The 14,089-nt window shown below is 39.3% G+C and overlaps 1 protein-coding gene across 10 annotated transcripts in view; it reads left to right on the forward strand.

The window, feature by feature from the left end:
* The window catches only part of CADPS2 (calcium dependent secretion activator 2), a 528,014-nt gene that overhangs the window by 429,344 nt on the left and 84,581 nt on the right, over window positions 1-14,089 (forward strand). For all 10 annotated transcript variants that reach the window (XM_059396493.1, XM_059396490.1, XM_059396492.1 and 7 more), the window contains one exon: window positions 6,706-6,809. In XM_059396493.1, the coding sequence (XP_059252476.1) occupies window positions 6,706-6,809 (104 nt within the window). The remainder of the gene's footprint in view (window positions 1-6,705; window positions 6,810-14,089) is intronic.

Genomic DNA, 14,089 nt, shown 5'->3' on the forward strand with positions numbered 1-14,089 from the left:
CACCCACTTAAGCCCCCATGTTGCATCACCACTTCCTCATATCAGGGAGATCATATGATAGTTGTCTTTCTCTGCTTGACTTATTTTGCTAAGCATGATACGCTCTAGTTCCATCCATGTTGTCGCAAATGGCAAGATTTCATTTCTTTTGATGGCTGCATAGTATTCCATTGTGTATATATACCACATCTTGATCCATTCATCTGTTGATGGACATCTAGGTTCTTTCCATAGTTTGGCTATTGTGGACATTGCTGCTATAAACATTCGGGCGCACGTGCCCCTTTGGATCACTACGTTTGTATCTTTAGGGTAAATATCCAATAGTGCAATTGCTGGGTCATAGGGCAGTTCTATTTTCAACATTTTGAGGAACCTCCATGCTGTTTTCCAGAGTGGCTGCACCAGCTTGCATTCCCACCAACAGTGTAGGAGGGTTCCCCTTTCTCCGCATCCTCGCCAGCATCTGTCATTTCCTGACTTGTTGATTTTAGCCATTCTGACTGGTGTGAGGTGATATCTCATTGTGGTTTGGATTTGTATTTCCCTGATGCCGAGTGATATGGAGCACTTTTTCATGTGTCTGTTGGCCATCTGGATGTCTTCTTTGCAGAAATGTCTGTTCATGGATGGAACCTTTTCTGATCTAATAGGAACGCATCCTTTACACACCTGTAGCGGTGTGCAGTGTGTGTGTGTGCGAGGGAGAGAGAGAGAGACAGAGATGTGGTGCCTTATATTTCTGTAAGGCGAGAAAGGAGGAAGCAGTCAGTACCTGCTTTGGTGGAGGGAGACAGCACAAGGAAATGGAGGGATCCATTGCTCAGCCAGGTCTGAAGGTAGGTAAGCTTTCTAACCAGCAGTCCATGGAGTGGATGCTGATCGTCCTTGCCTCTGGATGACCTTCGGGGTTTCCAGGTAGAAGAAATCAGATGTCATACCTTTGACCCAACTCTCTTGAATTTTTATACCCAGTAAGGCCAAACCTTACTGCTTGAGTCCCTCCCTGTATCCCAGGGGAATGCTTCCATGTTGCTGATCTCCCTACTCCTTCCAAGCTGGGGTCCTTCGTCTCCTTTCCCTACAAAGTGTTCATGTTTGCCTTTCCTCTTTTTCTTTTTTTTTTTTTTCCTCAGGACCCACAGTTAACCCTACAGTTCCTCCCTAAGTCTTACAAGTTTCTCACCTCAGTGTCCTGAGTGTCAGGGCTTTCTCCTCATCCATCTGATTGATGTTTGTTAGAGGATGGGAGAAGCAAAAGAGTGAGTGTGTTTCTTTTCTTTCTTTTTTTTCTTCAGACAGAAGGAATAGAAAAGTGGGAGCCTTCAGTGTTAGACTGCTGCTAGCTTTCTCTGATCTAAGATTTCGACCTCAAACACATACCCATTAAAAGAAGCAGCGTTTCTTTCTAAAGATCCCCATGTTATCCATGAGCAATTTAAAGCCTTCTTATTGACTTATCTTTGATCCTATCTCATGCTCAATAATAATGCTGTTCTTGCATATTGAGTGCATTTAATTCAGTCTCTGTCAGAGCTTTATAGCAGGACTTCCTCATACTTAACAAAAACAGTATGCATCTATCTTCTACCTTATAATCTGGTTAGGGAGAAAGATACAGAAATTCTTGGAGGCAGAAATATTACCTTGTTCATCGTTGTATCCCCTCAGTTGTTAGTACATTACCTTCCAGGCAAAAGTGTTTATTGAATCAAATTCAGGGTCACAAAATCGGGATACTGAAGAACCAAGCAAGAAATCTTAGTGCATATATAGGAATTACTTTTTGATGCACTCTAGCTGGTTATCATGACCTAGATGCAAGGGAGAGAAGTATTATGATGGCATTGTTGCCATGGTCCTTCAATCCACCATCTTGAATTCTTTTCTTTTCCCCGCCATTGGAATTTTCAAACTTTGTTTTAATTATTTTTTTTTTTAGTATCAGTGTTTTGTTTAGTTGCAAGTATAGGTATGAATTTGTAAGAGTTAAGGTCAAGTACCCTATAAATTTTTCCATATCCTAAATGGGGGGAAAAAAAGGACTGAAATTATCTTATTGGTCTTTTATCCAGGTCCCCTCACAACCTTCACTCTGAGCATTACTGTGTATCCACCACTAAAGATTTTGACTGGAAGTGGCTGGAAGGGAGGTAGCTGGGGAGAAAGTGCTGGAAGTATGCAATGGGGGAACAGAATTAAAACCTACCAAGCTTTCTTCTTACATCTCCCCACCTCCCTACCTTTTCTCCAGTGAGACCTCTTCTTAAGTGTACAGAGGTATAATTAAAAGGAATTGCTCTGAGCAGCTGGGGAGTGTTATTGTAAAACAGTAAAAGTGTTCCAAAATGAAGAAACATACCTAAGAGCAATGCATTGAAAGTCGTAAAGAAGCCTCACTACTCTGGGCATATTCACTGTAACTGTTATTATTTGAAATGTATTACAACAATCAGCAACTTGGTGTGAAGTTTGTAGAATATAGAGATATCTGTAACACTGTAAAAATGTTAAAAAAGTGAAAGTGAATATTTTAAGGAGGCATTCTCAAATATTCAGTGCTCAGATTTTTTAAAGGGCTGTTGATAACCTTGCTGTCTAATAGAGTTCTGACTACAGAACGCATTAAACTTCTTGGCGATAGTCAAATGAGTGACAGCCAGAGATGGTGTACACAGTGTACTTGATAAAAATGCTATTTATTTAAAGGATTAGAGTGGCCATTATGTTTAAGTACAAAGTTCTGCTCCTCTCAATAAATTTAGTCTAGGAAAAATAAAACGTTTTAGACTGTTCTTAAGTTTCAGTAGAACACAGGGTCCTCTCAGAGCTTTACTTAAGCTAGTGTCAAACGTAAAAGCTAGTTTTGACATATTCACATGTACACAGAAATAAGTTTTCAGGTTGTTCCTGTGATTAGTCTCGATTATTGCATTCTTGTGGCTAAGGATATGGTGACTTTATAAACTCTTCAAACATTCAGCCATTTCAGAATTTTCTATTGAATATATACGGGCAGTTTAGCATGTGTGTATGTGTGTATGTTATTCCGAGAGCTGAAAGTGAAAAAGATTTCAAGTGTTTGTCTTATTGCTGCTTACTTGGCATCAGAGGTAAGATTTTAATTCTCTCTCAGCTAGTGCCCTATATGACCTTGGACACATTCTTTAACCTCTCCCAAGAACTCTTTTTCCTAATCTGGAAATGAGGGCCATGATTATCTAACTGGCAGAATGCTTGTAAGGATTCAGTAATAATGTACTGAAGTAGGTAGGAAAAATAAATTCTTTTGTGACAAAAATGAAGATTGTTGCCTCTATTTGCTTATGAAACATGATGTAAAATAAACATAGGAATATGTTTAAACAATATAATACAATGTCAAGAAAGCCCAACACTTATATTTATAGGAGGCATAGAATTCACTAGCTAGAAGTGTAGAAATTATACAGTTCAGTGGACTCTTAGCATGTATTTGGTTTATGGACCACTTTGAAAACCTGAAAGTTATAATCCTTCTCACCTCCAAATGCCTCTCTACACAGAAATTAGCATATAATTCGAAGGACACACCCTAAAACCTATTCCTAATCCCTAAATCCCTTGGGCTCTGAGTTCGCAATGTAATTCACCACTTTCCATCTCAAGATGGAAAAATTAAGGCATAGAAGTGGCATGCTCTTGAGAATTAAAAATGATTTTAAGAACTCTTTTACAAAGAAGTCTTTCTCAAATCCTTTAAGAACACAGCGCCCATCAGTTTTTTGAGCATCGTTCTCGGACTGCTGCTGCACGTTATTGGTGGACTTGCTGACTAGTCCACCATTGGTGTGTTAGTGACAGAAGAGCTATTTGCCATCTCACACACAGTTACTTGAAATAGTTTGGGTATTGATTTTACTTTTAACAGGGTTTTTCTTTCTTTAAAAAAAAGAAAGTGTTCTTGTATTGTCAGTAAACATTCGTTAGGTACCTGTGATATTGAGAGCGCAAGATATCGAGACCCCGTCTCTGACTTTGATTTGGACACTGTGGAGTAAACAGGCTCATAAGTGCGTAAGAGGGAAGCTCAGAGAGAGGAGCAACTCATTCAGACCACCAACTTTGAAAAGGTCCCACATTTAAGGTAACGTTCAAGTTGTATCTTCGGTGATAAGTAGGAGTTTCGTAGGCAGAGAATCCAAATATCTTAATTCCCTGTGTGTGTGCAGATTTTGCAATGCTTACTTATCTTTTTAGTTTAGAATAACTAATTTATACATATATGGAAATTAGTCCTAAAATATATGGAATGTCCCACTGAAGACCCATTCCCTAGCTTCATCAACCATGCGCCCTCACTCCTAGAGCCACAGTCTCCGAACCTTGGGGTCATTCTCCTCTGTGGCTTGCAATTTCTAGTTACTCACAAGGGCTTGCAATTTCTTTCTTCAATGCATCCCTGCACCTCCCTATTCTGTTTCCACTATCATCTTCCTATAGTTCTCTGTTTTCTAGACCTGACCCGTGTTGTAAAACCTCACCAATCCTTTTTTTCTACACAACCACAGATGCATTTTCCTAAAATGAATTTAGTTTGAAGCCTTACGAAGAAACTCTTACTTTAAGTTAGACACAGGACATAGTTACACAGCGTACTTATCATCTCACCAAAAGCCTGCCACAGTCTGACCTGGGGCTCATCACCCATTGTTCTCCAGCACGTTTGTATTCCAGCCAGCCAAGGGCAAGGCAGAGATGGTAAGAGCCCACATTAAGCTCAGGTCTCACCTACTCCTCTTGCTAGCTGTTGCACTTCACCTGTCCAAGCTTGTTTCCTTATCTACAAGTTACATGGACAAATAACCAAACAACTTAGAGCTTTTGAGGAATTTAGTGTGATGATGCATGGAAAGTGCCTGGTGCTATGCCTGACACATTCATTGGCTCTCAGTAAATGGTAACATTTGTAATCATCATCATCATCAACTTCCTTTGGAATGCACTGCATCTCCGTCACACAATCATTTCTAAAAACCCATCCTCTACTTACCCAGGTCATTTGTTATTCCTTTAGGACCTGCTTCAGATCCTACTTACATTCCTGCTGATTCCTCTCCCCAAACCCACCTGCTCTCAGCCGTTCTCACCTCTCCTACATTACTGCCATATTTGCTTTACAATGTTTCCAAACTCTTCTTAAGGATCTTGTCTTCCTCACCAGACTTAAGTAAGTAGAGCTGCCCCCAAGTGGAGTAGACTGTCTTGCAAAGTCATGAGCCTCCTTGACTTCACCCTCTTTTGAGGATGTTGAAGTGATCATGAAACAGATGGAAGATTGGATAGTTGATGTCTAAGGATCCTTTCAGTAGTGATTGTTGGAGTCTGAGTTGTTTAAGATCAGGGGCATGGCTTATACCTCCTACTTCTCACAGTTAAGAACATTGTAGGCACACTCCATTACGTGGTGTTTGGCAGACTGGTTTTCTGCTCTTGATCCCTGTCGCAGACAAACAGTGGTTTTCCATCCTGCAGGGAGGTTTAGGAGGATGAGTGCAGGGTTAGGGAGTGGAAACCCCCATGTTTATCACACCGGGACCTATAGTAAACTTACAGTGAATGTTTAATGAACAAGCACCAGCCATAAGCAATGTTTCATTGCATCATTGCATATCCTTCGGAAACGAGCAAATGCAAGAGCATCCTCCAAATTTAAGGCTGAAGTTTTAGAAAGAAGTTAAAGGAAAAGATGCATTGCCAAAAAACAAAACTCCTTAGGTTCCACAGCAAAAGCTCTTTTTCTGAATATTTTACTTCTCTTCCTTACACCCTCCTTCCTGGAACAAAGAGAGAGTCCATGAATATAAGACAGTGTTTATCTTCCGTGTCTTTATTGGAAACAGTGTTCTTCACATTCAGTTTTGAAATGGTTTCATTACATAGGGCACCTCTAATTTCTGCCAGTTTCTTGTATCTCTAAAATCAACTGCTTTTCCTTCTCTGTTGCTGAATTTAGGGTAGCTGTACTTAATCTGTGGCCTGGCCTTTTCATACCAGTTTGCCTCGATGCCGAAAGAACCTTCAGCTTTAAAGAATGCCTCCCCAGCCCTCTGCAGATAGAGGAGGGGACAGGGTGACATAAAGGTGGATAGGGGAGGAAGGGAGGAAATCAGCTCATCGAAGGTTGTCAGACTACTTTAGGTGACTTTATACTTCTTGATTTAATCAACCTAAACTATATAGACATTTCAGGCTGAGAATTTAAGTAGCAACAACAACAACAAAAAGAAAACCATGGTTTTTGCTGTCAGGAATGACTCATCTGGTAAGAATGCTATTGTATTGGTAATACAATACAGAGAGAAGGACAAGACTGTGGTATCTGCTCTCTTTGTGTTTTTGACCTTGAGGAGAATTATAACTTGTTTGTTGCGGAAGTTGAGCATCTGATGTGCTGATTCACCTGTTCGTTCTTATATATTAAATGTCGCAGCACTTGCAGTTCCTGGGATCGCTTTGTGGGTGAAATATTTTCTGCAATCTGGTGAACTGTTTGTTGTTATTTTTTTTTTTTAAGAACATATCTATTTGTGTATTTTGCATCTCTTATTTCTCAAAAATATGCTTTCTATTCTATTTCAACCCCTTGGTCTCCTCATTGTAAACTGGAATATGTTTGGCTCTTTATTTTCAAGGTCACATTATTATGATTTCTTTTTAACATAGAGACCATGAACCAGGCACCTCCTGCTAGAAAGCTGGAAGAGGTTCTTCATCTAGCAGAGCTCTGCATAGAAGTCTTACAGCAGAATGAAGAGCATCATGCAGAGGTGATGACTTGCTCTAACTGTCATATAAAGCTTCATATAATGCTTTGCTGTAGTGGGAACAACACTGAGGGAGTGGCCTGCCCATAGATTTGATATACGTGTGGCCATCTACCTGTAAAAAACTGAGACCATGTGTGCATTTCCCTGATACACAATTCCTATATGTTACGAAGGGGCCGTTTGTGTGTATGATTTGTCATTTATTGCTGACAACAGTCCAGCACATGGGAGAGCTTATGGGGTCTGCCAAAGATGTACCAGTAGTAAGAAGCAAAGCTAGAGCACAAACCCCATCTCTTGATGCCATGATTGCTTTAGTTTAGAAATGTAAATTCATCAGTGTGCAAAAGGAAAAGTAGTGATCCGCTATAACAAAATCAAATAGAAGACATCCGTAACTGTATGACTGAAAACTAGTCTTTTATTCTTACCATCAGACTTTTCTTAAAATTTTCACTAAGCTTTTATTGTTTATAGTTTTCTGAAGTTTTCATTAGATATTAACATTCCCTCTGTAGAGTAGTATTTCCCCAAACCAACTGCTTGTTTTAAGACTTAAAAGTCTTTCTAATAGTCTTTCCAAACCTCTTTCTAATAGTCATGAGTTTATTTAAACAAACAAACAAACAAAAAAAAAAACGGAATTTTTGGCACTTAGAATTGGGTGGGGAGTGCTCACTTTGGCAGCATGTATACTAAAATTGGAACAGATTGGATGGGGAAAATATATGGAATTAAGTAAATATAACAAATTTCACTGTTCTAACAGTGCTCTTATTCCTGAAGAAGCACATGAAATGGGCAAAAAAAAAAAATTTTAAGCCCAGATACTTAAGAATTTATACAATATTTATATGTAATGAAGCCAAGTTCCCCAAAATATAAGAAACTATAGGAAGTACATTTTAAGCAAATTCTTAAAAAAGAATATTCATGAAACCTTACTATAGGCTACTAAGATTTATTGTATCTGGTTATAAATATGATCATTCAAAACATCTGCTTTTAGCTCACACTACGGAATCTAGTTTTTACCTTGCATCTGTCATGTGTGAACTTGTTATGGATATTGTATTTTAAACTGAAGAAACAGCTGCTTCAATAATTTGAAATGAATCCCCATGAGGATAGTTTCTGGGCTGGTACCACTGCTATGTTACAATGAGAATGACTGTGTGATAAAATATATGTATGTGTTGTCTTTGTCTTCTATTAAAAGCCATTATCATCAGAGTATTAGACCTTTTGAATTAAAAACTATTTCTGATTGGATATGCAATTGCAGTATAATTCACCTAAACAGGTACACCTAATATTCCCATACAATTCACAGAAACACTATTTAATTTTCCTGCCCTCGTAAGGAAAATAATTACTTTCCTGTTTTTAAATATAATTATTAAATGTTGTCCATGCCATGCAATGACTACATGCTTGTTAAAGATAATGTATCCAAACACAATTAAACCGTAAATAATATTTTCCACTCCACAAAAATGTGGTTGACTTTACTGAACAGAGATAATCATAACTTATAAATATTCTACTATAACTATAGAACTGTTATAATAACCTCATTTAAAAATGCTTAGTAACACTATGGCATTTTCCATCCCCCAATGCTTCCAAATTCTTGGAATCCATCAGGGAAGAGAGGTGAGTAAAACTGTTCCCACTATTATTCTAGTATGGAATAACTTTTTCAGTCAAGATAAGTTAGAACTCACTTAGACGATAGTTAATTTTAAAGCCAATGTAGTTCTCCTTCCAATTAAAGACTATTTCTTGGAGTGGGCTTACAATTGTTGTGTTTTGGTAATTGTGTGTTATTAATAATTGCATGCATAATTAAGGCCAGCTGAAAGGATTAGGACAATGCAGTTTTCTCTCTCTCTCTCTCTCTCTCTTTTTGGTCATTTTCTTTTTTCTTTTTTTTAAAGATTTTTATTTTATTTTTTAAGTAATCTCTATACCCAACATGGGGCTCAAATTTACAACCCCCAAGATCAAGGGTCACATGCTCTACTGACTAAGCCAGCCAAGTTCCCTGCCTTTTTCTTTTTTTAACCAGAAGATCCAACTTTTCCAAACAATACTGAGGAGTGAATTGGTCTGATTCTAAAGTCATTTCCAGAGTGAATTAGGAGACTGAACTCTGCACTGATCTTTATTCTGCTGGATGTTCAAGCTGGGGTATCTTTACTCTGTGAGAGAGCACCGGGCTCGGCTCCCTTGGTGGAGGTCAGCACGTCTGCCTCACAGAGCCCTCACTTTGGCTCCTGCTCAGGCTTCTTTTACTTTCATTCTACCGGTCTCCCAAGGGCAGTTTACTTTCGGGGCTAAGAGGTTGTTTGGATCTTTCAGCAATTTCCCGGTCAAGCAATCTTTGTGTCCTCACATTTTTTGACAGTGACTGGCTTAGAAGACAGTCCTCCCTCCCTTCTCTTGGATGGCCTCTTAACCTCTTCTCTCAGGCTTTTTTCTGACTTGTTTTCTCTTTAAAAAGATCACTTAAGATCCTTTCCAGAAGATCTTTAAGGCTGTCTCCACATTCCAGCGACTAGACTGTGCCTGACCAGGAATTTAGGCAAACAGATCTGTATACCGTCCATCCAAAGGCCTCTCCATTTGATGGTGGCGGGAGGTCCCAGATGCTGATGAGAAAGCCTTGGGCTCTCACCAGCACCCCGTCTCCACATACACCATTGGATTGATAAGAAAACTGACCCAGAAATGTTGAGCAAGTTGCCACATGCGCACAGGTGGTTAGTGATGGGACTCCAGACCTGGGTGCTTTGCAGAGAACCACACTGTTATTTCTCATTCAGTAGAAGGGCGCAGGGGTTGTCTGACCCTGGATCTGTTGCCAAGTTTCATACCAGGCATCATAGCAGGGATGTAAATGCAGAGCAGATGATTATGGTGCAAGCCTGGAGATGTCCCTTTCCATTCATTCTCTTCCTTTCCTTGCTGGCTGGTGTAGCCTAGGTCCCTGCCTAGGGGTATGGAGTCCTGAAAGGATCAGAAGATCAATAAGATCAATACAGGCACAGCTCAAGTTGCCTCTTTGTTGGTTATTATGACAGCAGATTCTTGACTTAGGTCCCTAAAATAGTCTAAATGTAATATTGTCCACCATGTCGGTGATAACTGAAGCAAAAACGATGCTTGGCAGCAAGTTGGTATTTGCATCACAAGTTCAGTGCACGCAGCTGGTTCACCTTGCGCTTCAGCTGCCTGTGCCCCAGACCCTCCAGCAACAGAGGCAGGACAGGAAAGGAGTTCACTGTGGATACACACAGTTGCACATCTGCTCACGCACATAAACATCAGCATCTGAACCGGGTTATGTTTCTGGTTGAGATTCTAACACGAAGAGAAGGGGTATTTGATATTTTTTTCCCATGTGTTTTGCTTCTCTGTGACCTTCTTTTCTCACTAGCATGCACATCTAAGGAACATCTTAAAGTCTGGTTATTTGTTCATGAATAAGGTCTGTTTATTATCTACTACTAACTAAATCTCAGTAATCTCAACAATTGAATTACTGTTAATTACATATTATTTATATCTGGACAGCCAGGTAGATAGCCATTTAGATAAACCAGCATTTTTTTAGGGGTGGTTTTAAGTTTAGGGTTAGATTAGCCTCTCGTCCAACAAATACCCCTCATCACGGAAAATGAAGACCATCAAGTGGTTTTGAGATGGGAGAGTTAGAGAGGCAGAATTGCATTTGCCACTGTAACTCTCAAATGAAATTCCATGGGTATGAATATCCCACCAAAAATGTTTGTTAATTATTTAGTAATTTTTAATACTATATATATAGTATATATAATAATATATAACAATAAGAGTGGTATTTTACCCTGACTTATGCTTTAAGATATTTTCCGTTTATCGTCACACTCTGTTACTTCAATATCTACATTCATGTATGAACCCAACTAGGGAGTGATTTTGTTGAATTGAAAGAGTTGTAAAACACTGATGGTTGGCCTGACAGTGGTTTAGCTGTCACCCTCTAGTCTATTCTCCTGGCTCCTCAGAAGAGCTTACATGTTTCTAGAATGTCGCCCATCAGTGTTACATTGCCTGGGTGTGTGTGTGTGTGTGTGTGTGTGTGTGTTGGGGCTAGAGGTTATTCAAGACACTGAACTATCTCCTGAACTTTCAGGATCATCTACAAAATACAGGATTGCAAACTGATCTTTTCTTGGGGAAAAATGAGCACACACAGCAGCCCAAAACCAGATTCACAGGTTTCCTCATTTAGGCAGCCATTTTCTTTTTTATGGTTGTAAATTATAAATTTTAACTAGATGGTGAGTGTAAAAGTAATGAAAAGCCTCTGCCCTCAGAGAAATTAGAAAATATATAAAGAAATAAGATATTAATAGATGCTCTTGCAGGAAGAAAAATAAAACAGGACATTACCAGTGGTCTGAGCTGCAAAATATGATAGATATACAGATGGACAGACAGGTAATGTGCTATACATAGTTAATTAAGAAGAGTCTGCATATGTAAGAGCTTGATCTCTGTACTCCAGCTGACCTGGATTCAAATTATTGTTCTGTCATCTACCAACTATTTGACTTTGGGCAAGTCGTTTAATCTCCCTGAATTTGCCGCCCAACAAATTAAGGATAATTATGCCATCTACCTTTCTGGAAGGGTTATTTGGAGGGTTAATAATGTAACGTATAAGGAGCATTTAGAACAATACTTGGCATGTAAAATATCTCAATTCACATTATAAGATCCGTATGGATTTCAGCTCATGTCTGTAATTACTGATAGTGATTAGTTTTTTACTTTTGTAGATCAGGAGATTTTCATATTCATAGAATTTTCATTACGATGCGAGATATGATATTCAGACAAGTATTATTATTGCCATTTTGCAGAGGAGGAAATAGAAATCCACCCAGGGACCTGATTTGCCCAGGAGCGTTAAAGTCTCCCCACTAAGTGCAGAAGCTCAGTACTCACTGCCAGGTTCGGGGTGCCTTCTTAGCTGCCACTGTTTCCAATAACATTCAGAAAACAAACACAGCTTTAAAGTATTGTCTCCCGGCCACGGATATTGTTTTCACTATATAAGATTTTTTTTTTAATTTTTTATTTTTTATAAACATATATTTTTATCCCCAGGGGTACAGGTCTGTGAATCACCAGGTTTACACACTTCACAGCACTCACCAAAGCACATACCCTCCCCAATGTCCATAATCCCACCCCCTTCTCCCAACCCCCCTCCCCCCAGCAACCCTCAGTTTGTTTTGTGAGATTAAGAGTCACTTATGTTTTGTCTCCCTCCCAATCCCATCTTGTTTCATTGATTCTTCTCCTACCCACTTAAGCCCCCATGTTGCATCACCACTTCCTCATATCAGGGAGATCATATGATAGTTGTCTTTCTCTGCTTGACTTATTTCACTAAGCATGATACGCTCTAGTTCCATCCATGTTGTCGCAAATGGCAAGATTTCATTTCTTTTTATTGTTAGAACTTTGATAGAAATGATTTGGCTAAAGACTTTTCATCAAGTTTTGTTTTGTATTTTCCTCTTAATCAAATTAAACGTTGCCTCTGCCTCTGCCATCTCAATATACTAATTAGTGGCTTAGCATTAGAGCCAGGGTGACTTTAACCCAGATGATCATGACTTAGTGCATTACAGCTGGATGCATTTCTGAGTGGGGCTTCCTTCACCCTGGTGGAGATCCTGGTGCTCTGGACCCTCTACCATCTCCCATGAAGTGGTCCTCAAGGGAGGACATCACACAGCCTCTCTTCTTACTGACAGTCGAAGGGAAGAGGACTGCCCCGCAGCAGGATGGCAGAAAAGATGAGGGGATAGGTGTAGAATCCACCCTATGTTCTTAAGGCAGCAGACTGTGACCCTTGCTTTTCCTTTTCAAAGACTGTGATTGCAGAAAGCTTTCTCTCACCTCTAGGAGAATGATAAGCTTTCATCACAGACCGGCTGACATTCATCAGGAATACAGTTTTACACACAGATGTATACTTCTGCAAAACAGGATGAAAATTTTGAATTGATGGCAAAATCTTGCTATCCTGAAGATACTTTTTTTTTTTTTAAAGAAAATTCTATTCCATTTTATTTCATTCTGCCCTTGTGGCTTTGTCTTCCAAGTTCACTTTAAAAAGAGCTATGGAAAAAAAAAAAAAAGAGCTATGGAAATTTTTCCAAGTCTTGAAACAATCCTGACCTAACATAACTGCTATTTTCTTAATTTTATTTAGTTTTATTTTTAGATTTTATTTATTTATTTGAGAGAAAGAGAGAATGGGAGAAACCATGAGAGGGGAGAAGGTCAGAGGGAGAAACAGACTCCCTGCTGAGCAGGGAGCCTGATGCAGGATTCAATTTTGGGACTCCAGGATCATGATCTGAGCCGAAGGCAGTTGCCTAACCAACTGAGCCACCCAGAAACCCATATGTTCTTAATTTTAATCTTTTGAAAAAGCATAATGAGCTAGAGGTGAGACTTTAAACTGTCTTTGCAGTACTGCATTTTTTTTTTAAGAGAGAGCTCCAGCAGGGAGAGGCAGAGGGAGAATGAGAGAGAACCTTAAGCAGGCTCCACAGTCAGCATGGAGTCCAACATGGGACTCAGTCTGACAGCCCTGAGATCATGATCTGAGCCAAAGTCAAGAGTCAGACACTTACAAACTGAGTCCCTCAGGTGCCTCATGCTGTATTTTTACTAGAATTTCTATCCTGCTTGACCTAGAGTGTCAGGTCAGTCACTGCTATAGCTTTAAAAAACAAGAGTAAGACCCATGTCATGGAATTACACTGTTTTATTTGTTTACTTATGTATTACTTGTCATATACCCATTTTAGTAGACAGTTTAAAAGGACTCAAAGATAATATTTTGAAAGAGCAATAGCTCATGACATAGCGCATACCATTTCCAGCAGTTTTGCACATTTATATATTTGTAGCCCCAAAGTCGAAGTCCTAAACCTTGAGCCAGGCATTGAATGTCCCTAAATCTAATATCAGTATTCTTCCTAGTAGGCAATATTTTCTTATATTTGCCATCCATTAATTCATCACATGGTGATTTTTTTATTAATATTTTGAACATTATTCTTGTGATACAAGTTTTTAAGAAAGTACCCAATGTGATGGGGCAACAAGATGGTCCAATTGGTTAAGTATCTGACTTCGACTCGAGTCATGATCCCAGGGTCCTGGGCTCAAGCCCTGAGTCCAGCCCCACGTCTAGCCCTGCATCA

The sequence above is a fragment of the Mustela nigripes genome, chromosome 4, assembly GCF_022355385.1.
Source record: "Mustela nigripes isolate SB6536 chromosome 4, MUSNIG.SB6536, whole genome shotgun sequence".
NCBI lineage: Eukaryota > Metazoa > Chordata > Mammalia > Carnivora > Mustelidae > Mustela > Mustela nigripes.